The sequence below is a fragment of the Podarcis bocagei genome (genome assembly GCF_964188305.1).
Source record: "Podarcis bocagei genome assembly, chromosome: 3".
NCBI lineage: Eukaryota > Metazoa > Chordata > Lepidosauria > Squamata > Lacertidae > Podarcis > Podarcis bocagei.
Window position 1 is genome coordinate 62,483,715 of NC_138127.1, and position 25,605 is coordinate 62,509,319.

The following is a 25,605-nucleotide window of genomic DNA, read 5'->3' on the forward strand; positions in this document are numbered from 1 at the left end:
GGAGTAATTTAACCGTGGCAGTAATATCTAGGTTTCTTTTCGCCTCTTCCATATGAGTTGTTTAGACAATAAACAAACAAGTCCTGAATGCCCAGAACATCTGCTTGAGCAAATGTCTCTGTAACATTAACAGCAGGGATCTTACATGCGCCATTTGTGGCTTCCCCATGCTGCTTTTATACCTGTGTTTTGAAAGCAACACTGAACATTGGCTCTGTTATTCAAATAAATTAAAATGTTCGCCGCCCAAATCTTTTGATGTCACAGCCATTACTGTGGACTAGCGGATTTGTGAGACACGGACAGGGAACCAATGTGTTGCTGAACCACAATTCTGATTATCCCCCACCAGTGGCAGACTTTGGGCCCTCCAGTTTCAGTGGTGCCCAGTGCAACGCTAAAATTCTCTTGTGCTCTGCTCTACAGCATTGCTGTGGCACCCTCTGCAGGGCAGCACCCAGTGCTGCCGCACCAGTCGCCCCACCCTAGAATTGCCTCTGCCCCCACTGTTAGCTGTGCTGGCTGGGGCTGATGAGAACTGGAGTCTAACAGCATCCGGAGTGCAACATTTCCTTATCCATGTTACATGTAATAGTCATTAGGTTCCTAGGAACTCTTATGGATCATCTTTTGCTTCTCTGCACAAGAACAGCAAGTTTTGCTCAGCAATCCTGCAAGAAATAAATTTTCAATCCTATGCACCTCTCGAAGCCCCCATCCTCTAGGTATAAGTGCATAGGGGCTTGGAGGGACACTGAAAACCACTCTAGTGCAGGAACACAAGTGCTGGACTTTAGTGGGTGAGACTTGGGTTCACACTGACTCAGCCTTTAAGTTCAGGTAGGGGTGTGTGTGTGTGTGTGTGTGTGTGTGTGTGTGTGTGTGTCTGCTTAACCTATTTTACAGGGCTGTTGTGTGGGAATAAAAGATGACAAAGATGACAAACCTGACAGTTGCTGCTTGGAGCTTTTTGGAGGAAGGGAAGCAAACAAACAAACCCAACAAAGCAACAGCTCCACAAGTACCTTGTGCACAGCAAACTCAGGCTCTTAAGGACTGCTGCTGCTGCTACCCAGGAGGACTGCCTGCTGAGGGCCCAGAGAACCCTGCCCTTGCCTCTTTCCACCTGGCTTGGAGCAGGGCTTGACAGGCTTCACAAGGACTGCAGCTGCTTTTAAATTGTTTTTAATTTTAATCTGTGTTGTTTTAAATGAGACCATCCTGGCTGTGAGTCCTGGAAGATCTGCACCCTGTCTTGCTGACCCTTTCCCACCTGGCCTGGGAGAGTGGAGCGCTGACTGACTCCAGCTACAAAAGCTGAAGCTGTTGAACAGATTCTTGGGCTGGAGTATTGTTTATTGATACAATATTATTGTTGCATCTTTAGTTTTAGATCTTACGATTTACGTGGAAATTGTTTCCGTTTGGTTGTGTACTTTTTAATGTGTTTTATTTATTGTTTATGACTTCTGTCATGTTTGTAATTATGTAAATCTTGTCATGTCGTAAGCATAGTTTCAACTAAGGAAAGGCGGCATACAAATAAAACGATGATGATGATGAAACTCATAACAAAAGAGCCCCGCTAACTCTTTAAGTCACCTGGAGTTGCTCTGACGATGCAGCGCAGACACAGCCGGTCCTTAAATGTGTGCCATGCAAAGGCTTTGTGTGAGATGCTCTTGTGATGCAGTTCCAATTCAGGACACTGAGATATACAATTGCATCAGAGTACCAGGATCAGCTTGCAGTACCAGCACAAGGGCACCTGCCGAAGCATCCCGGTTTAACATTACTAGTATAGCAGCTCAAAGGTCTGGGTTGGAGCAAATGACTTCAGAGGCTCAGCTGCAATTGGAAATCTTCTCTGCTGTCATGAGAAGGAGTTATTGGATAGTAAAAAGTAGCAGCAGTCAAAAGGAGAGACTGGCTCACGTTGCAATATAATAACACAGTGGTGCCCCGCAAGAAGAATGCCTCGCAAGACGAAAAACTCGCTAGACGAAAGGGTTTTTCGGTTTTGCGTTGCTTCGCTAGACGAATTTCCCTATGGGCTTGCTTCGCAAGATGAAAACGTCTTGCGCTTTTTTCTTAAAGCCGCTTGAAGAGGCGCAGTTGCGACGGACCGTGCTTCGCAAGACGAAAAACATCGCAAGACGAAAAGACTCGCAGAACGAATTATTTTCGTCTTGCGAGGCACCACTGTATACAAGTAATGCAGGCCACTTGGTGATTCTGTGAATAATTCTATGTTATTAAAATTAAAATATTCCAGTAATAGCAAAATCTATAAATCATTCACACTAACTGGAATTGAACCAATGGTCATGGTTATATGCTTAAGCTGAGAAAGAATCAACCCCCTTTAGGCCTTTTGACATGACTTGTAGCAAAACAAGCTACATGCTGTCATCGCAAATGTGAGGTCATCTCCTGGTAAATAAAAACCAATCCACTATTCTCTAGTGGAACAGGGAACTTAACCTCGTGGGATGCTGATGGAATGTAATGCACATATACTGTTAATGCTGTTCCTGTTTAATGAGTAGCCTAGCCACTTTTGGGGTGTGTGTGTGTGTAAATTTATATACATTACTCATAAAATTTATATACTAAGTGATTGTAAAAAAACCCCTCAAAGCAGCTTACAAAAAATAATAAAACAGTAAAATTATCAGTAAAGACAAACTATTTAAAACAATTTTTTAAAAGTCATTAAAATCAGCAATACGGAACTGGATGTGCATCTTGCTCACCTATTAGCAATGCACCAGTAAGCATTTCTACTTTTCCTGCTTAAAATAACAAACAGCCTATTTTCAGAGCTGGCATGACAGGTTGTGGTGGCCCCCGAGTCTAAGCCCTGTGGTTCCTATTAAAGAGGCGCAACGCTATTAATCATCTGGCACACCTTTGAACATGCATCCTCAGATAGCGCTGCAGTTTGGAAGAGAACTGGAGGGAATCTTCCACTTTAAACTGTAATTAGATGCAGGCCTTCACAGCAAACTTCTGCTGCAACAATACCCTTATTTTGAACATTCGCTTCTTCAAGCTCAGAGTCTGGATTAAATTCTGTTTCTGGGTCTGTTGATTATTTTAATGTTAATACCTTTATATAAAAAATTACAGCTAGGAAGTGAAACAAGGGAATCTGGTACCCTGGTGTTCACAGTCAAGTGTGGCCAAACATCTGTTCACAATTTCAGCAGCTAAGCTGACCACTGTCCAGAAATATTGCATATTTGTCTTTTAATTAAATGGTTGCAGTGCTGTACAGTAGACCACCCATATTTGCACATAAATAACCAAATATCTGCAAACATTTAGGAAACAAAGGCTCCCCTATACACTTAAGACACTTTTTTGAGGCATCTAACCCACTCCCATTGCGCCTGGTTCTACTCAGGTCATAAAAAAAACCTATAACCGAATTTCGCAGATGCCAATATAATTAAATATTAAATTAAGAAACATTTAAACCCACTTTGGCATCTCGTGATTATTATATTGCAATTAAGCCTGCCTTCCCAATTATTCCAGCACTAGTTTTACAAGAATAAACAGTCATATGTGTTCAGTTGGGCCAAGTTAGAAGACACAGCAGCAATTCTAATCTTGCACTTCTAATCTAGCTACAGGGAACCAGGCAGATGGCCTTCTCAGTAGTGGCGCCCGCCCTGTGGAACGCCCTCCCATCAGATGTCAAAGCGATAAACAACTACCTGACATTCAGAAGACATCTTAAGGCAGCCCTGTTCAGGGAAGTTTTTAATGTGTGATATTTTAGTGTATTTTTGGTTTCTGTGGCAGCCGCCCAGAGTGGCTGGGGAAACCCAGCCAGATGGGCGGGGTAAAAATAATAAATTATTATTATTATTGCAGTTTTAATTTATGGGAAGATCATTTCCAGCCTTGCCTATTAATGGCAAGGACTTGAAGTTTCAGCAAGTAGCTGTAGAATCTATACCTAAATATAGCAAATGCAGCTAACCTGAAGGCTCAACAAATCCAATATCTCATACTGGATCATTTCATCCTTGCAAGGGCACATAAAGAAATATTTGTAGAAAGGATCATAGAAACTTCTGCACCTATTTGTCTGATCTTTAGCCATCTTCAACTGCTCAGAAATGACTAGTACCCTAGCCAATGCCACCCAGTTTGGTCAAAAGGTTATAGCCATTTGTTCATTTGCCTGTTGTCAGGGGATGGGGGAGGGACGCAGAGAGAGCCTCCGGTGATTCTGAGAAGCAGCTCCTCACACCTCCAGTGGAGCTGAGGGGGAGGTGGGTAGCCGGGTGAAGGGAGGGCTTGAAGATGCGAAGGAGAGCCCAAGCGCCTCACCTAGCCCAGCCAGCCAGGAGGCACCCATGCTGCTTCCGTTGCCCTGCTTGCGCAGAGGGGTGAAACATAAGGAGGGGAGGTGGAGATTTGGGGTGTCTAAGTTCTTGTGCTGGGGGAGAAACCGGAAAGGGGCACTCCCAGAATCTGCAAGTGACTGGGACAGACATGAACTTTGGGGTTCTGCACTGTAAATAGTTTGCACCAATAAAACCTGTAAAAGACAGGTCGGAGTCCTGCCTGGTTACTCACAAGCAACCACCTCCACACCTGACACCTGTGTAAGTCATTAAGGAGATATAAAAGACTGTGGATTTTCCAAAGTGAGGTTCCGATTCGTATCCAGGGAGAAGCAGGTCATTCCTGAAAGCAGTCCAAGTTGAACTGGCCCACTTTCTGAAGCACCCAAGAGTGTCGTGAACCGAATCTTACCTTTGCTGCACTCCCCCTGATAGATATTGTAAAGCAAAAAGCAAAATAAATGAATAGTGTAAATACCTGAAAACTGAGCAACTTTCAAAGATGGCTGCAGCTGGGGTGTGCTGTTCCTCGTATGCTGGGAGCTGCTGCTCTGACTTGAATTATTAACTGGATTGCTGCTGGAAGATCCATTTCTACTCGCTCCTTCCTCAAGGTTTCCTCCACTGTTGTGGCTTGGATGGCAGTCTTTCCGCATCCTGTTTAAAATACAAGGGAACAAAAGGGGACCCCAAAATGGTCAGGCGCACCCACAGCTGGCTATGAAAAGGACTCACAGCAGTGAGGAGAGGGAAAGTCTTCCATTGTTCATGAAGGACACTTGGTCACAGTGAGCCTCCCTCAGTCAGTTAGCAGCTACCTGAATATAGGAAATGCAAGGAATTCAGCAGGCAACGATGACTCAAGACCAGAATCACTGAAGCAGATGTAAAACAGGGCCTTTACGGTAGCGGCAGCCCAGCAATGAAATCCCTTCCACAGATTACATTGGCATTTTGGGCACCAGCTGAAGGCACTTTTTATTTCCCCACCCACATCTTTTTGTAAGTTCTGTAGTTTGGCACTGTACTGCTGTCAACTTCTGTTTTCTGGTTGTTACTTTCAGTTTGTGAGTTTTATGTTGTGCAAGATTTTATGGTTTCATTAGCATTCAAACATTTATATCTGTGTACAACTGTTTTTTTGCTTTTTCTGTTAACTTTAAAGGTAAAGGTACCCCTGACGATTAGGTCCAGTCGTGACCGACTCTGGGGTTGCAGCGCTCATCTCGCTTTATTGGCCGAGGGAGCTGGCGTATAGCTTCCAGGTCATATGGCCGTCATGACTAAGCCGCTTCTGGTGAAACAGAGCAGCGCACGGAAACGCCGTTTACCTTCCCACCGGAGCGGTACCTATTTATCTACTTGCGCTTTGACGTGCTTTCGAACTGCTAGGTTGGCAGGAGCTGGGACCGAGCAATGGGAGCTCACCCCGTCGCGGGGATTCGAACCGCTGACCTTCTGATCTGCAAGTCCTAGGCTCTGTGGTTTAACCCACAGTGCCACCCACGTCCCCCACAGTGCCACCCGTTTACTTGGTGGCAAATAAATACTATAAGGAGAGTAAACACAAGGTCTTGTGGATTGCACCGTGCTTTAATTCCTGAAAGGAAGAACTCCAGGAAAGCAGCAAATGCAACAACAAGGAGATGCTCTATGTTGTTTTAACAGAACAAGAAGTTCAGCACATGGAGCCTTCACACTTGTTTAAAGGGAGGGCAGGCAGGCACTCAGCACACTTTCTCTTCTGACCCAACTCAGGTGTACACAAACCTTGGGCTCGAGTGAAGGGCGTTAAGAGGAAAAAGCTGTACGTCCCCAAGCAATTTATATATTTTGAGAGCCCTGCTCCCCCTACAAAAGAACACATACACAAACTCATTTCCAGATGTGACTGAACATCTGCTGCCGTGCCACCAGCTTACCTAAGCCACTTGTTTCTGAACCATCTTTTGATGTTGTCCAGGCTAATTGGTCCACCCCAAACATTCTTCAGTTGTCTGTGGGTCCCTATATAGGATGTGGTTAAAGGGGAAACATACATAGGGTACCCCAGAGGCTGGTCGCACGAGGAGTTAATCAGGTTTCTCAAAACCTGCTTGTTGTTCTGGATGCTGCCTCGCTCCGGGTTGCGGTTGCGTAAAAATATCAGTTCCTGTTGCTGTCCAGCCCAGAGCCCTCGGACACATTCCTTGTTAACCTAAAAAGCAGACATATGGATATGCCAACATGCTTCCCAAAACACCTTAAGCGCAAATCTTAAAGGAAAGCTTTATGCATTTGTTTTTCGATGGTATTTAATAACTTCAAGGCTCAACAGGATATATACAGGAACAAATAATATGTATCGGTAATAATATGGTAATCCATTTGTTAACTGCAGTACTTATACTCATCCATCTTCACTGGGGAAAAGTAATAACTCTTTGTATATGGTAACATTTACTCATATAGCGAAGGGCAAGGGAAGGTAGACAAATCAACAGATTGTTTCTTGATGTCTGTAAAGCATTGGTGCAACAGAATGCAAGAAAAACTTCAACTACATGCACCATCAGGAATACGATAAATAAAATATTCAGGAAAAATGAAATGATCACAGGTAGACTTTCAACAGGATGTTAATCATATATTGTTATTTGTGTGATGATACATTGTTAATTTTCTTTTTTAAAGCTGTGTTTTATCTTTTTTTCCTGAATTGTTTCTTACTATAATAATAAAATAAAGAAAGAAAGAAACACAAGATACTTAGCTTTATATTGCAGCACAGGGAGTAATCTCCAGAGGTGCAGATCATGTGGGTTTGTATCGCTATATGGTTAAGTCTCATGGTGGCCCTGCACTTAGTTGTATCTGAGCACTCAGGACTTTCCTATGTATTTTCTTTTCTTTTTCTTTTTTAAAGAGAGAATATGATTCTTGCCGACCTTCCTAATTGGTGTGTCCATGACAGGGGACATCTTTTTAGGCAATCATTATTCATTTATTTGTGTGTGTGTGTGTGAGAGAGACATATTATGAGCATAAGAGCAAAACAATGAAAATTATGCAGCTGTAGTACCTTGATCACTTTGAAGCTTAAGTAGCTTTTGTGGAGCATAATAATCTTGTATTCATCTGTCCCTTCTTCCACCACATGCCTCAAAGTGAGAAGCTCCTCTTTGTTTGAGAGAACAGCGCTACGCCAGGCAGGATCACCTTCATGGCAGATTACCACTTTTTCTTCAAATGACTGAATTGCCTCATAAAGGATGGCAGGATCCTCATATTCATCCGGACAGGTAAACTGGTCCTTTTATTAAATGAAAAGGCATTGCTATGATCAAAAAGTTCTGTGAAGAAGATGGAGGTTGTTGGCAGCAGCGTATGCAATCTTGCTCCCCATGAGATTTGCCAGAAAACTGTTTACTTCAGCTCAGAAAAGACTTCATTGGAGATTAACATGATTAGAGGAAAGGGAGTTCAGAGCAGCTACTATCTCCTCCACCAAACAGAAAAAAGCAGAAACCACACCCACTGAAGTCTCCTGAGGATTGAAATGGATCTGAAAAGTTTCGCTTGAAAGCTTTGGAAGGAAATCTGATTAGTTTATGGGCTGAACATCTACTCCGAGTCAGAGACTCAAACTGTGGCAAACAAATAGGCAGTAATCCAAGTCTACCTTGAACTCAATTCACACTCTAAAACGAACTGGCTTTAATAACACTACCAATAAACAGTATTATTGGTAATAGTGCTAGAGAAAAGCATAAAGCGAGGAAAACTTGCCTGATGAAGTTTCAGTGACATTCTGATTGCAGGAGCAACAACCTTGTGTAACAGATCCATATCTGCAAACACCCATTCATCTCTTGATGTGATCCGAAAGTCTCCTTTGAACAAGGCATGGAGTCCATGGAGGAAGGACTCTAAACTGTGGAAGAATGTCGTTAGTTAATCTCTTTCACCCAACAACACTGTCATTAGAGGACCAGCTTCTGTGGCCAGGGCTTATCTTTTTCCTGGCCCAGTTGGTTTACCACCTAGGGCATTTCCTGCACAAGGATAGCCAGGCCACAGTTTTGCATGCTGTGGTAAGTTCCTAATTCTACTACTGCAGTGTCCTCTCTGTAAGGCTGCCCTTGAAGGAGCTCCAAAAAACTGCAAAATACTGTCACTAGATTGCTGACTGGTAGTGGCAGCTGGTGCCCATTGGAACTGGTAGAGTGTAGGGAAGGAGACCAATATTAAGTGAAGTCAGAACCCCTGCTAATTCTCATCTTGTCCCATTCTTCCTTTTCCCTGCTGAGTTCTCTAATAGCAGCATGTAGACTAAGGAAGTAGAAGCTGACAGCTAGTACCACCCCCAGGAAGTACCATCCCCGGTACTGGATTTAAGAAGGCAGGAAGGCAGGTGGTGGCTGGCTGAGGGCAGAATGAGACTGGCTGTGCTCCTTTTGTCCAAGCAGACCAGTCTCCACTGGCACCCATATTTCAGGATTTGCACTGGTGTTACCAGGCTCAATCTAAGGTTCTTATGTTGACATATAAAGTCCTGAATGCCTGGGATCTATATATGTGAGAAAATGCTAACCTTCTAAGGACCTGATAGCAGTAGAGGAGACCCTTCCCTTCACTAATGGCTGCCTTGTATTCAAACCATAGAGCTGGAAGTGGCCACAAGTGCCACTGAGTCCAACCCTCTAAAATGCAGGAATTGTTTGCCCAATGTGGGGCTTGAACCCCCCAACCCTGAGATTAAGAGTCTCACGCTGGACCAGCTGAGCTTTAGGGCCGACGCCTTGCCAATCTACCCCCAGCATTGCCTGCTCTCACTGGCCATTCTCCCAAGATTCTGTCCCGTTCCCCACTATAATAATTTAATAATAATTTATTATTTATACCCCGCCCATCTGGCTGGGCCTCCCCAGCCACTCTGGGCGGCTTCCAACCAAATATTAAAAACAGTACAGCATCAAACATTAAAAACTTCCCTAAAGAGGGCTGCCTTCAGATGACTTTTAAAAGTAAAATAATTGTTTATTGCTTTGACATCTGCTGGGAGGGCATTCCACAGGGCAGGCACCACTACCGAGAAGGCCCTCTGCCTGGTTCCCTGTAACCTTACTTCTCGCAATGAGGGAACCGCCAGAAGGCCCTCGGCGCTGGATCTCAGTGTCCGGGCTGAACAATGGGGGTGGAGACGCTCCTTCAGGTATACTGGACCGAGGCCGTTTAGGGCTTTAAAGGTCAGCACCAACACTTTGAATTGTGGTCGGAAACGTACTGGGAGCCAATGCAGATCTCTCAGAACCGGTGTTATGTGGTCCCGGCGGCCACTCCCAGTCACCAGTCTAGCTGCCGCATTCTGGATTAATTGCAGTTTCCGGGTCACCTTCAAAGGTAGCCCCACGTAGAGCGCGTTGCAGTAGTCCAAGCGGGAGATAACTAGAGCATGCACCACTCTGGCAAGACAGTCCGCGGGCAGGTAGGGTCTTAGCCTACGTACCAGGTGAAGCTGGTAGACAGCTGCCCTGGACACAGAATTAACCTGTGCCTCCATGGACAGCTGTGAGTCCAAAATGACTCCCCGATCTGTATAATTGCAAATGCCAGAGACTGAACCTGGGACCTTCCCTATGCAAAGTGCGAGCTCTTCCGCTGAGCTACAATCCCCCTCAGACTCAAAGAACAGATGTTTGCATGAGTTTATTATTCTTAAAAAAAGTAAAAACTACTTATGCAGTTGCCTTGAAGCCTGTTCTCCAGGAAACTAGGTTATGCTTTTCAGGAAACCAGAACTAGACCTTGGAGCATTGGTTTCAACCCCACAGGATGTTGCTTCGTCTACCTAACATGGTTTTACCATTTTTACAAGAGCGTATTTTTGATTGCGTCCTTGGAGAGGATGTTAGAAGTTCTTTTTTATATATATTACCATTCAGAATTTTCTTCCTCTTTCTTTTTTAAAAAATTAAATAAAATGTGAACTGCCCACATAGTGGAACATTTTTAATTATTTTCAGGAGTAGAAAAAAATGTGTATAGCCCAAAAGTAGCAGTGCTGTATTGAAACCGAGGTTTGACTGGGCACTTTCTTAAACTCTCTGTTCTTCTTACAGAGCTTCAAAACAATGCTGCTATTTTTTGTTTCTGCTAGCATACTATTAAAACTGACAAACAGCAGCAGGAGGAAAGCTTCTTGAAAGACTGCTCTATTTCAGCACTGACCATGAATGGAAAAGCTCACATATACAGTCATACCTCTTCTTGCGAATGCTTCATGTTGCGTTTTTTTCAGGTTAAGAACATGGCAAACCTAGAAGCGTTTACTTCCGTGTTTTGCCACGTGCGCACGCGCAGAAGCATTCTGCGCGGTTCGCGCATGCGCAGAAGCGCTCTATCACGCTTCACACATGCACAGAAGCACCGCTCTGGTTACAGACTTTTTGGGGTGTGAATGGCACCCTGGAACGGTTCATGTCCGTAACCAGAGGTACCACTGTATTGGGCACAGGCAAAGCTTTTGAGTGTCAGATGGGTATCATAAGCACAGAGTAACAAAGAGAGTGTTCACACAACTTTAATGTTTGTGGAAGTCAGGAAGGGCCATAGTTCAGGGGCAAAACATTTGCTTTGCCTGCAGGTCCCAGGTGTCTCCAAGAAGGGCTGAAAAAGCTCCTGACAGAAACCAGCCAGTCAGAGCAGACAATACTAAGCTAGAGGGACCAATCATCTGACTCAGTATAAGTGTGCTTCCTGTTTTTCTATGGAAGTCACATGACAGCACTGTGCAAAGCGCCCCAATTTTCCAGGAACAGTCCCAGAATTATGAAAGCCATCCGGGCTTCTGATTTGAACATGGAATGTTTCTATTTTCCCCGCCAGTGCTGCCACCACTGAGCTTGGGGAGGAGGATGAGCCAGCAATTGTTCCGAGTGGTGGTGGGCATCCAAAGACCCTTAAAATATTATGCCCATCTGCAGATGTACTTGGACCAGAAGAAAATGTACTACTGATCACAGAGAAGGCAACAGCTTATTTGCTGGGTTTTTATAAAGTGGGATTTGGATTTATTACTAAGGAACGTGCATTTTAATATCATCTCACTAATAACATTAACAGCTATGGTAACAGTGGCACAAGATATCGGCTGCAACAATAGAGCTCTGGGTGAGAGCTCTTATTGGACCCACATCCACAATTACCGGGAATAATTCAGCTTATTATAGAAATGCATCGAGGGCTCAGTCTGCCTAAATGCAAACAGCCAGTTCAGCAACTTGAACTTCTTAACAGCAAAGTAGATTCACATTAGGAGCAAAATAGTAGGAGACAATTACGCAGCTCCATTATTTTAAATATTTTATATGTCTTTCAGTGCCATATGATGAGATCAGGTTATGAAAGCAGAGATGAAATAAAATATGCAAATTTTATGACTGTACCAAAGCTGTTACTCGAAACTGTCTAAATTTCTCTTTTCGATGTATGGCAGATCTATTAGTTCAAATCTATTGCATTTCCTCAGTTTAACATGCATTCTTGGGAAGACTTTAATAAGGTTATATTGAAATTTTCCTAGCTTTCTTAATCTCAAAACCTCCCTCAGGGCCCTTCTTCTTCTTCTGGCCTGTTGGCCAATTTATTTTATTTTATTTAATGGGTTTTTAATCTTCTTCTCAGGATATTTATCCTCACAAGGTGCTTTACAACATAATCATGTAACTTTCACAATACACTAAAAATCCAAATGATTAAAGTACAATAAAATAAAAATAACATTAAAAATAGCAGGAGCAAACAAAAGCATTATAAAACCCCAGCACTAAAAATTAACTAAATACAGACTGGAATAAAATAAAAGGTGAACAAAAAAGAGGCCATATACATTTCCCTGCAGAGGGCTATTTCACAGATATGGAGCTGCCGCCACAGGAAACGGCCTGTCCCTTATACTAACTAACCTGAAGGCTCTTACCTCTGGACCAGAGTTTAGGTGGTCCTTCAGCTATCTGCCAATCTCCCATTCCCACCACCCTTCTGAGTAATACCCCTCCTCACCTTCTCACTATATAGAAGGATCTGGCAACTTCTGTTTCAGTGTATCTGAAGAAGTGTGCTTGCACACGAAAGCTCATACCAAGAACTAACTTAGTTGGTCTTTAAGGTGCTACTGGAAGGAATTTTTTTTATTTTGACTATGGCAGACCAACACGGCTACCTATCTGTAGGTGGTCCTTCAGATAGCCTGGTCCCAAACCGTTTAAGTTTAATGCCTTAAATTGGGCCAATGTAATTGGCAAAGAGTAGATGTAATATGAGCGAACCACCGAGCTCCACAAGCGTTCTAGACACTGCATTCTGCACCAATTTAAGTTGGGGTCTCCAGTGTGATGCCCATGGGGCAACAGTGCTGAGAAAGACTCTGAGCTTAGCCTACTACCCGCTGACTGCCCCCTTTATCATAAAGTGGTGAGTGTGCTACCTTTCCCCTTTTTAAGAGCTGCATAGACCTGAAGTAGGAAGAGCAGAACTCCTTCCCACTTCCTTTTTGGAGTTCCTCAGATTGGCATCTGAGCAACTGAACAGAAAGAGGAGCAACAGAGGTAAGATGGAAAGAGGGGCAATCTGGGAAAGTAGGCGAAGGAAATGAAACGGTCAATGGGAAGAAAACGGGGTGACAAATGAGTAAAAAAAAAGAGAGAATAGGACACAGAAATTGGATCCAGTAAAACAGATCCTCTTGAAAACATGTGTTTTTTCATTGGTCGTCCCCCCCATTACCATTGATCACAACTGCCTCCATTTATTGAGCCATAAAAATAATAGATCTAGATATCTGAAGGCAGCCCTGTTTAGGGAAGCTTTTAATGTTTGATGGATCATTGTATTTTAATTTTTGTTGGAAGCTGCCCAGAGTGGCTGCGGAAGCCCAGCCAGATGGGCGGGGTATACATAATTAAATAATAATAATAATAATAATAATAATAATAATAATAATAATAATATAGCTGGGTCATATAAGAGGCTGTCTAGCTAGAATGATATGCATCCTTACTATAGCTATGCTGTGCTTCTTAATTAGCAACTGTACTGCATAATTTGAAAGATAATGTTTGGCTTCTGCTGACGTTCACAGTGACAGGTAACAGAAATGTTATTTACATACATTGCATGAGAATATTTACCTTCATGGTTTACCATTAAAATCTTCCCATTAATTGATTAAAGGTAATTCATGTGTAAATGAATGCAAATTGCCATCGTACATATATAATGTAAACCTCACTTTGTATGTAGTAGCATACAGCTCAGCGTTGCTCTCTAAATATGCGTTTTGCCTTGTAAACGGTAATGGCTTTTAAATGAATGTAGCATCAACATGAAACAAGCTACATAAAAGGCCCAGTCTTACTTGCTGTCTGCTAAATACTACATAACTTTACTGTACATAATAAAACCAATCTCTTCTTGGCATACGGCCTAGCGGTGAGTCATGGGTTTATACACAGCCCTGATGCCAATGTGATAAGGGACAGATGAGACCCTCCACCTTGTGCAGTTCCCAGCACCCATCCACACACATGTGAAGCACAGGCATGGCAGAGGCATCAAAATGGCATTATTGTATTAGCTGCATCCACGTATCCTGAGAAACCATGGTTTATTGCAGGGATGGGGAACCTCTGGCCCATAGGCTAAATTTGGCCTGCCAAGCCTCCCTATTTGGCTCAGAAGGCCATGTGAGGAAGCCACGGCCACCTAGTGCCCTGCATGTAGGGCAGGGCTACAAAGGAATAATTGGCAGCTTAGACTGGGCTTTAATTAATGTGCATGAGCACAAATAAGCCCTAATCAACCTTTGACTCATCATGTGCTCCCCCTCCTCTTCCCCAACAGCCAAGAGGGAAAATTCAGCTGCATGTCCTGTCATGTCACATCCACAGTTACCCCAAATTTAAAGCACATGACTTCTCCTGAAGAATTCAGCTTCAGGGAAAGTGTGGTGGTTCTGAATATCATTGCACTGTCCACGTCATGTTCCACTGCACCCCAGATCATGTCAAGGCAATGTGTGAACTAACCCATGGCAGCCAAGAGGTTCTGCTACTTCAACATGTTTGTTGAAGAGAGGTTTAAATTAAAGGATCCTGTCACCCCTGTGCAGAAACCTTAAACATTAAAAGGGAGGTGTATAAAATGCCCGCCACTTTTCTCTCTTTTATAGTGGATGGAAACTTGGGTGTTTCAAATGCACACTAGATCAGTTGGTGAGTCCGAAGTATGACTTAACCAGTTATCTATTTTTCATTAAAACGCCACCACCATATTGCGAACCATGTCTTCTTGGAACAACAAAAGTGAGGGATGGTCTCAACTGCACAACAAGGGAAAATCTTTTAGTGCTACAACCTTATACACACTTATTATTAGGGGGAAAGCTCCATTGAGCACTGTGGGATGTACTTTTCAGGTAAACATGCAATATTTACACTGTAAATCACCAATGCAAAAAGGACACAATCTTTTTCTAATTCTGCCAATTCATCTGGCTATTTTGGCTTCATTGGTGAAATTAACTCTCAAGATAATCATAAAGTTTTGTATTTCATTAGGGACAAATAAGTAACAAATGCTGCCATTTGTAACTGTAACCATTTCTTTTACAAATGATTTTACACCTATCTCTCGTGTTTTTCCTTTCTTCCACTACCCCTACAGAATTTAAGGATAAATGAAAACCCAGCAAACTATTACATCCATACTTTCCATGGCATTGGTATAAAATTACCTGATGGCCATATTGTGCGATGCTGTTCCTAGTGCTCTCCTACCCAAAATGCACAGGGCAAAGGAAAGAGTTACCAGAGGAGAATCTTCATCACACTCTATTGGCTGAAAAATAGTTAAAAGTTTTCAGTTAATCCTAAAGGGGGTGGGGAAAACATTGCCGGTGCAACAACCCATTGTGCTTTGATGCAAATATGCAGAAAAAGTATCACTGTTGTCTTTGTGACTAAAGTCCTTTAATTTCATAACATATCAGTGTAAGGTGCACTAGATCAGTTCCATAGCAGGTCATACCCAGTAGCTAACAAGATACATACTCTCTCTCCATTCCCAACACTTTCTGCTTTCTCAAATGTTACCATCATGTTTCTCCTCCATTTTGCTCCCCAGTTCTTAAAACCAATTCAGTGAAAGAGCTCTTTGGAGTCAGCCCAAGAGCCTGTTATCTCACTGGAAAATGAGTACCATGTTTACCACAACGTATTGCTGGTGGCTTGCGCTCCAATAAACTTCCTTGTTTTGATTTGGAACAAGTAAAGGAGAGAACCCGTTCCCCCCCCCATTAAATCAGCAACATTAGACCGACATGTACCTCCATTCTTTTTGCAGCACAGAACTGAATCCAGTCCAAGTAAACACTGCAGAAACTTGCCCTGGTGATTCCTTGAAGGCAAGGGATATAGTCATCGTCAATGTTAATATTGAACATTGCAAGGTCCCGCTCTATGTAATGCCACTTGGAGAAAGGCTGCAGTGTTTTTTGGAACGACTCATCTCTTAGCCAATGTAGGATTTTGGGGGAGCTTGCAGTAAAGTATATAATGCTCTGTAAAAAAAAAAAAGAAAAAGGAAAGAAGAAGATGTTGCTTGTTTTAATAACACGAGAAGCCAGAAGTTATTTAAATACTACAAAGGTGAGAGGCAAGCCATCTAAGGAGAACAAAGTGATAGTCTCTAATATCTTATTGCAGTTATGTGACCCCTTCAGTCTTACATGCCCCTGGGACTTTGATGGATCGCAAACAATGGGGATGATGAGACTGTATTTCAAGTGTGCACAATAAATGAATGGAAAGAGCAACAGTAAAATTAGGAGGTAAAGAGGCCACAATAGAACAAGCACAATTACTCTACCTATTTAAAATTCATGGGTGCCACACTCTCAGTTGCATATTCAAATTAGCAAGTAAATGTGGAAAATAAGCCCTACTTAGTGCACAGAAACAAGACAGAGTGATGGATACAAACCAAGGACAGGTTTTTTTTGTGCAGAGCCTGATAAGCACAGAGCCTTTTAAGAAGAGCCATAAAAATGGAACTCAAAATACACACACACACACACACAGCAGACTTATTCTTTAAAGATATTTTTTAAGGAATAAATTGAAAAGCGAATGTGTAGGCACTGGGGGAATAAATAACCGGCAGTAACCAGGCAGGAAATTATTTCAAATATATGCAGAAAGGCTATAGGAACTGACCCACTTTATTAGAGGAGAGCAAAAATTCTTTTTATGTGGAGAAATAGTCTCCTCCACCTCCCCCAGCTGTCAATTGAATGGCAAGTTGGACAAAAAGAGAGAGAATCAATTCAAAAAGCCAACTGCTAGCATTGTTTAAAAGATAAATGTGAAATCTTCAAGCATATGATAATGTAAAATTAAATATTTTGAAGCTAGATGCTAATTCGGCTATTCCAGCATGTTTACATAGCAGCATGCTTTCCTCAAAAGAAATCCCTGATTTCTAGTATTAGGTCTTTAACCTCTAATTCTCCTTCTCTTTTGCTTCAATGTATTCCAGCCTCCTTGATTAATTTTAAATACAGCTTGTGCATAAACATGTTCTTACACTTCAGAATGATAAAAGCAGAATAGTGAAAACTTTCCACTTGTCTTAGATCATACTGATGTCTAATCCTTAACTCCAGTATCCGTCATGTACCCTGCATCAGGTTCCCAGTGTCATCCTGCGGAGGGCTCAGAGTCAGATGATGCACAAGTCACCCCACCTTGGAGGGGGGTGGGAGCCCTCAGAAGACCCTTCTGCAGCATCCCAGCCTGAAGACCTGGCTCTCCCTGCATCCTCATAGTCTGAGGATGATTAGTGCACTGTAGCATAAGCTATGGGCCCTTTAACAGTTTTAGACAGCTTTCTCAAAAGGCTAGAGCCACTGGAAGATAACGCCTTGGCAGCCTTGGGATGACTCTGGTCCTTTGCTGAGACAACACCTTGCAAAGCTCAGCCAGCATCAGTGTTATTTATTAAAAACATTTGTACTCCCCCCCCATAACAAAATGTACTCTGTGTGGCTTCTTAAGACCAAAACGAGACATGTTATAATCTTTGTTGATCTCTGGATTAGGTTAAAGCTAAAATAGCTAATCTGCGCATTTACAGATGTTGATCCGAATGTTTGGTTTCTTCATGGGCTCATTTTTGAAGAATGACTAAGGCAAGAGCCTAATTTAGGGCCGGTTCAGAGGTTGATGGCCAAGAAAAACTCTTCCATAAGGTAGAGCACAGGACCTGGTCTTGGGTTTGTATGCACCAGTGCCTTGCATGTAAAAACTGGAGTATTACTCCGGAATGCACGTGTAAAGGCATTTCATATGATTTGGGGAGGAGTGGTGGTGCAGAAATGGCTACTTCCCATTCTTTGTTTATTTATTTAATTTATATCCCACCCTTCCTCCCAAAGGAACCCAGTACACATACCTGTATCGGTAATAAAAATACAATTAAAATCAAAATAAAATTCAAAACATTTAAAAACTGTTCAAATATCTGAAAACAATTAAACACCACAAAACTTTTTTAAAACACATTTAAAAACAATTGCAACCAAATCATGTGTTTGAATAGGCCAGCGGAAAAGAAAAGTTTTCAGTAAGCATCTTAAAAGGGTACAGTGATGGCAGTTGCCTAATGTCAGTTGTTGAGTGAATCGTGCATATTATATTCAGACCACATGCTATTACTTACATTTAGTGTCTGGTATCTGCTATTCTCAGACCTCCGTCCTTAAGATCGTAAGAACTGCTCTGGCTGGATCAGATCAAATACCTAGTCTAGCATCCTGTTCCCCACATTGGCCAATGCCCCAGTGCGCATAGGATATTACTGTAAACATCCCTCATTTTAGTCTCGGCCTCCCATTTACTAAATTCAATATTCATCAGGCGTAGAGAAAGAAGCAATGCATTCTCTGGCAGTCATTGCAACAAGGGTGATTTATCTCAAGGATTTATTTTATGAAATAAAGAAACGCATCTCCAACACAGCTGGATGCCCATCTTTGTTAGTCAATATCACCAACTGATCAAAGTAGTCAATAAATTCCATCCACTCTCTCCATGGTTAAGAGGAAAGGAACACAAGCACTTTTCTTAAAGATGATGACTGAAAGCTAAAATGGGATGACTTAATCTGCAAATATTACTTTTGCTAAATCTGTGACTAGTTGCCTGATCCTATTGAAAATGGCTGTTGTAGATGCCTGTCAGCATCCCGTTCATCAATAGCTTAATGTGATAGCCTGGCATTTGCTGTGTTTGCTGCCCATTGCCCAACATTTGACCTTGATGGAAGTGTTGGCAAGGCAGGTCAGTGACAATGCCTGCTCATTGCTGTGTGGGTGCTGTTTTAGTGAAAGCCCTTTGCATTCACTAGACACAGTTTTGAAAAAAAAATAACCATGTTTTGTTCTCATCACAGTGTTGCACCTGTATGGGAGCGAGGGGATGGGTCTGTTGATTAGACCAGTTCATGGAGGGTACAGTTATCAACGGCTGTGTTCTGCCTCCACATCAGAGGCAGTGCACCTGTGAATACTGGTTTGCTGGAATCACATGCGGGGAGAGTGCTTTTGCCTTCAGGACTGCTTGTGGACTTCCCCCAGACATCTGGTTGGCCCCTGTCAGAACAGAATTCTGGACAAGATGGGCCTTCGGTCTGATCCAGCAGGGTTGTACTTACATTTTTTTTATATTCTGAGGTTGTTGTGTTGGTTGGTTTTTTGCTTATACAGGTTGTAGCACAGTCAGGGCCGGCCCAAGACATTTTGCCACCTGAGGCAAACCACAAAATGGCACTCCCCTCCTACGCCATCTCCCCATGAAGATCTATGTCAAGAACAAGGGGGGTGGGGTGGATAAAGTTCTACACTGGGACCTGCTGCCCCTGTGGATTCTGCCACCTGAGGAAATGGCCACACTTTGCCTCATGGGTGGGCCAGCCGTGAGCACAGTGTTGTGATTCATGATGTCGCAGTTATGCAGTGGCCAATGCACCCAAAACTTATTTGCTTCTGATTCACGCAAGGGTTTGGGCTGCCAGATTACAGGCCATTCTTCCCAGAGGTACTGACAGACACCGCTTTTACCTTGATGTAATATCTGATGAGTATTCTTCGCAGATCAAACACTTGGAGCATTGTGGCAGCATTGTTGTCAATAATGCTATAGCCCTCCAGGATATACTGAGTCCGTGTTATTTCCCAGGTCAGCCACCGAAGGTTAAAAGCTGCGTTGCACGACAGCAAGTGAGGCAGGCGTCCAGGTTTGCAGCAGCAGCAGCCTTCATTGTCCTCATCTCCTTCTGTTATAGCCTCCACCTCCCTTTGTTGGCAATATGTCCCTTGGAGTGTAGTAATAATTGAAAAGCAGAAGGACACAATGGCAGTTACTGGTGAGATCAATGCGAATGAAACTGTTTGTGGCTAATACTTGGTGCTCCTTCAAATACTTAATAAATGGCAAGTGGGAAAAGGAGGGGGTGGAGGGGAGAGCTCCAGCATGGAATAAAATGTGCCAATTAATCTGTGCTCGAGAGAGAGCGGTGAGGTACAGACTGTTGATTTCACCTTATAAAGTAAAATATGCTGAATTCTATGCTTTAGGCAGCCTGGCATAAATTATATGGAGCCTAATTATATCTAAATGCTTTACCTTAAATGTAGAATGATAGGGATTTAGAAGTGCATGCCAGAGTCTTTGCTTTCGGAAGGAATATCTAAACGATAAACCCAGAGTGCTCTTTGTGCTTTTATAGACCTGTTATACCCAGGTGGGACATGTTCAGCAACAGGACTCACCCTCCCCCCCAAAATATAAGAGTCCTTTGCCTATAAAAGTCAAGACTTGTTATAAATAACATGCTAACTATAGACTTCCCTCTACCTAAGTAAGCAATGGAATTCAATTAGCAGCAAGCCATGGGGTACTGCAGCCGTTTTGGTCACACATGAGAGTCAGAACAGCATAGTGTTTAGAACAGGAACTTCAAGCTTTGGGACTGAATGCGACCCCTTGGCACATCTCTGGGCCATGCCCACTTTCTTCATGTCACGCTTCTCACCTGCTCTGCGAGTGATTTGCCTGCCTGGAATGAAATCAGAAATGCCAAGAGGCAGGTGTGCTAGACAGGATTGAAGAGCCTATGAATGAGTTTGGAAAAGGGAGAAGGAACTTAGGACCTTGTCCCCAGCCATGTACCTGCTTCTGGTCTGCTGGGGCTGATGCTCGCTCCCCTAGGGCCTGGAAATGCCTGCCTGGAACATGAGCTTTGCTGAAGTATTATGTACCAGTGGGCCAAATAGGAGTAGAATCCTATTTTGCGTGAGTTGTGTGGAGTTCCACACAATGGAACTCCAGCAGTAACTCCTCTTCCCTGAATCTTCCCTCTGCACCATTAAAATCTTCTCTGGAGAGTCCCCAAATCCCCAGTGCACAAGTGGAGGTCTGTTCCACTGATGCACAGGTGTCATTGGATATAACCCTATGGCCTTTAAAAGAAAACAAAACTAACTAACTAACTAACTAACTAACTAACTAACTAACTAAAACTGGGCTATTGTGCACTTGGTGGGGGGAAAGTCCACATTGTTTTATTCCACTTACTAATAAATAGTTTCACATTCTGTCTCTAATTCTTCTATGATAGCAATGCATAACTGCACTTAGGCTAGCAAGCAAAAGTCTGCTGTTTGGCTTTTTGATTTAAATTCCAAATTATGCTTTGGGGGCTAAAGCAGCAGGTATCATGTGCATCAAGACCAAAATATAATTTCCCAGACCTCCATGAACCAAAAAAGCATTAAGCTTCACACTGTTTTCTTTCCAACCAATTAAGATTGACTGCTATACCACAAATTACTCTTCCAACAAGCAGAGAACTGGGAACATCTTGCTAAGATCTCTTGTCATGAGTACCGCAGCAGGTAAACTTATAAAGAAAGCAGTTAAGGGCTGGAGATGAAATGGGGACAATCTGTTGCCTGGGTGTGTGTGTGTCACATGTTGGCAGTGGGCATGGCCAGAACAGAAACCAGGTGGTACTAAACCAATGGTGTGGGGGGGCACCATCTTTTCTTCCCAGAAACAGTGCCCAGATAATTTTGTTGCAGCAACAACCCAGATAGAGAATTTTACGCCACTACTCAGATTTGCAATGCGCACATGGCTTACTAATGAGAAGGGCACATAGCAAATGAATTTTCTCCTCTTTCTAGCTCTTTATTCTTTGAGCTACATAGGTGCTTACCTCGAAATTCTAGCCCCCTGAGTTGGAAAGTGACAAGACCATTTCCGATTTCAATCAAGTGAACAAAGGCATTCAAGTAATCTGATGTCAAAATAAAACAGTCCCCAGAGCTGTAGTTTCCCCAGCGCCCAAGTATCAAATCTCCACAAAGAGACTCCTGCAGAGATCTTGTCAGGTGCTCATAAAAGATGGAGTTGAGGTTGTTATCATCATTTCCTAAAATCACAACAACACAAAAGAATGTAAAAGGGATGAGGAACAAATCACCCAGTCGAAGACTCAGAAAGGAGTCCTGTTTTTCTGACTGCTTACTCAACCAGAAGCTCATCCTTGGAGATGAGGATGATCATCTTGGAAGCACACGGCATCATTAAATGTGGGCCCACTTTACCACATGTATCACTGAACACCTTTTAAAGTTTGTTTTGGGTTGTATTTTTTTAATGTTTCAAATATACTTTTATTTCATTTTGTATTGTTTTATTGTTTGGTTGTTTGCTGTCCTAAGCTCCTTTAGAAGGAAGGGCCAGATAGAAATTCGAATAATTATAATAACAACAACAATGTCAGAAACTTTGGCAAAGGGTCTTGTGGGGGGGGATGAAAATAGTGAGAAGTCAGGGCATGAGAGATGCAGACATTTGCTTTAGTTTTACTGAATATGCAAGCAATTGTGATCACGGCTGCCCTCTTTTGAAATGCTTGGATGCACGGTTGTTATACAAGCCACAAAATTATAGATCATAATAACGTCTAAAATTGCAATATGTAATGATTTATATTCATTGTACAGAGGTTTGAGTGCCATGAAACAGAAAAGAGGAGCTTAATTTCCAGATATTTAGATATGAAACCTCTTCCTGTGTGACAGGGTTTTATAGAGGTGATATACACAATATTTCTTATTGTGTATGTAGTATACTGTGTCTATGAATGTATGTTTAATTGCTTTTGATGTCTCATTTTTATTGTTTATGTTTAAGTTTGTATTATTAGAGTGAAATAACGCTGAAATGCATTGGCAGCTTGTATATGGTAAAACTTTAATAAAGCTTCATCATTGTCACCATACAGGTGCTTCTACCGCCGGATATTTCTTAGGTTCCGGAATAATAGGACCTGGGAGACCAGGGTTCAAATACCTGCTCAATCAAGTGGCTTGCTGGGTGACATTTGGCCAGTACCTGCCTCTCAGTCTAACCTACCTCACAGCGTTGTTGTGAGGATAAACGGGAGAGGCAAAAACCATGTACACCACCTGGAGCTCCTTGGAGAAAAAGAAGTGGGATATAAATAAAATAAATAAATGGCCTGAAGGCACAGGATACTGCTCTGTTTGCAGGTCTGTCCCATAAGCTGCCTGCGAACCACATGTAAGGCAGTCTGGGCACTTTCAAGGAAGAGCAGACGATAAGTAAATATGAGGAGCCTTTCCCTCCATAATTTTAGCCCAGTTGCTCAGTTTTGAATGTTGTGTCTCTGATGAGAAAAAGCGCCCCATTCATAATTGTGCTTTACAGTCTGTATGAGGAGCACTGTCTTACCAAATGGGGAATAAGACTCCCAGTCTTACTTAGCACTTAGTACTCTCCACATTTATTTAATTATCCCCTTGCTAGAGTGTGTTGTGCAGAGTGATCTACAACAAAGCCAATGGACACACTGGCATCTCGAACCTCAGCCATTATGACTCATTATAACAACTGTAGCTTCCAGATTCTCTCATGAATTGCCTGCTTTAAGTAACATTAGCTGAGAATGCTTGACCCTGATGTCACCTTGTGAAAAATAAAGTTAATAAGTAAATGTAATGCACTTCATGCACCCACCAGAGTATAAATGCTTCAGTTAAAAGCCAATGAATAAAGAAATAGATGTTCTGGCTTTCAGATTCTACTATTTCAGTTTTGTTAGTCACAGATAACCAACCAGAGGCAACACTGCCTTAATAAGCTAGAAGAAAACTCTAAGTCACATTACAGACCTTGAATTCAAATGGGAACAGTATTGTGCAGTTTTATTGAGACCAACCAGAAATTGCACAACAGTGAGCTAGGTTATGGGTATCACAGAAATCTTTTTCAGGTTCAACATTAAAAATAGGTGGGCGGATACAGGAGCCAGAAGGAGAGAAGAAAAAGTTGTCACTGTTAGAAGGCACTGTTGAAACCAAATCTGCAGTAAATTGTAGACAAGGCCAAGGAAGCATTTTGTGAAATCCAAATGCTAGTTGACTACTATGTGATTTTTGGTGGGTCCTAATGAAGCTATTTCCATTTTGGGTTGTTGTTTTTTTCTTCAAATGGATGAAATTGATTGCACCATATCCAACACCAACTATGAAATCTGGTCTGATGTCCACACCTGTGTTCACACGCCGCACTAAGTTTGCCAATGTTTTTCTATTCCTCGGCATATGTCCCTCAGACAGAAGGAAGCACCTTAAAGGGATTGTGTAGGCCTGTTTTGATCATGACTGGTTGGACTGGGGAGTTAATGCAGAAGCGACTTTGGGGTATCAAAGCAACAGGCGTGTGGCTCATCCTGAGTAGGGAGGTGGATGAAACAGGTGGCAAATAATGCACTGTTGGTTTAATTATTTGCATATGACCCCCACGTTATGACATGTTATTCTTGTAACAACCTAGTTTGTTTCTTGGCCAAGCAGGAATCTTTTGAACCTAGGTTTCCCTGGTCCAAGTCCAACTCCTCATCTTCTCCTCCACACTTTGGACTGTTCAGTCCTTTGAGAATTACGAAGTCTAATTCGCAAACCTAAGCACTCGTGGCATGCAGAGCGCTAAAACGCAAATTAAAACAAGAAACTAAATATGATTAATGAAATGAAGCAAAATCTTCCATGTGTGCCAAAACAGTGTCACACAGTCTAACTGACAGTGCCAGTGAGCTTGAATTCTCCTGCCTAATTAACATGGTTTGGCTCGGGCAGGGCTTCCATTTTCTCCCATGCATCAGTGCCCACCGATATATTCTATTTAAAGGCTACCCAAGGTCCTTGAAGTCCTTGGAAATGTAGATGTCAAAAACTTTCAGCAAAGTTCCCTTTTGAATATGCTGATGAAGATCAAACATGAATTAAGAGTGCAGGGCAATGTTAGGTATCTGGATTAGCTGATTTTCCAGCACATCCTCACAGCACATCCCCGCTGAAGGCTGATTATAGGCCTGCTGGGCTGACTTAGCCACAGAAAAGAAAAGAAAAGAAAGGGATTCTAAAGCTACAACTGACTACAGGAATCACAAACAAAATCTGCAGGAGGCACACACAAAAACTGTGCTGATTCTTAAAACACCTCCCTTTGTATTGGCACACTTGAAATTCGACTACTGGGGGCGGGGATGGAACAGCAGTGATGAAGGGATCATCTGTGCCAGATTGTCATTCAGCCCATAATAACCTGAAGCATAAGACAACAAGGCTCCTGTGTCTTTAATAGCCATGCAGATGAGGGGGTTGTTACAGCTTCTTCACTGGGTTCAGCAAGTTTCCTCCATCAAAAACACCTCTTTGGGGGGACTTGTCTTCTTGCATTTGTCCTCCTGTTCAAGTCATAGCTTGAAATGTGCCTATCTAGCTGCTGGTTGCTCTAGAGCAGGATTTCCCAAATTTGGGTCTCCAGCTGTTTTTGGACTACAGTTCCCATCATCTCTGACCACTGGTCCTACTAGCTAGGGATGATGGGAGTTGTAGTCCAATAACAGTTAAAGACCCAGGTATGGGAAACCCTGCTCTAGAGTTACTGCACTTCCCTGAGCACCTATAGCTTCATAAGGATGTACTCTTAGGCATCAAGATTAGGCACAAGCTGGATTTTGGTGTGAGGGGGTGTTGCACAGAGATAACATCAGTATAGGATTTCCCTGCACCAGCAAAATTGATAGATGGTTGTGATACTATAGATAC

At 42.6% G+C, this 25,605-nt stretch overlaps 1 protein-coding gene across 1 annotated transcript in view; it reads right to left on the minus strand.

Annotated features, from left to right (window-relative positions):
• PCNX2 (pecanex 2) overlaps positions 1-25,605 on the minus strand; it is a 120,803-nt gene that overhangs the window by 3,464 nt on the left and 91,734 nt on the right. Inside the window, exons 25-32 of the mRNA XM_081186251.1 lie at positions 21,681-21,896; positions 19,522-19,775; positions 15,730-15,963; positions 15,139-15,242; positions 8,133-8,277; positions 7,426-7,656; positions 6,287-6,561; positions 4,843-5,021 (exon numbers count right to left, since the gene is read on the minus strand). Coding sequence (XP_081042377.1) covers positions 4,843-5,021; positions 6,287-6,561; positions 7,426-7,656; positions 8,133-8,277; positions 15,139-15,242; positions 15,730-15,963; positions 19,522-19,775; positions 21,681-21,896 — 1,638 coding nt within the window. The remainder of the gene's footprint in view (positions 1-4,842; positions 5,022-6,286; positions 6,562-7,425; positions 7,657-8,132; positions 8,278-15,138; positions 15,243-15,729; positions 15,964-19,521; positions 19,776-21,680; positions 21,897-25,605) is intronic.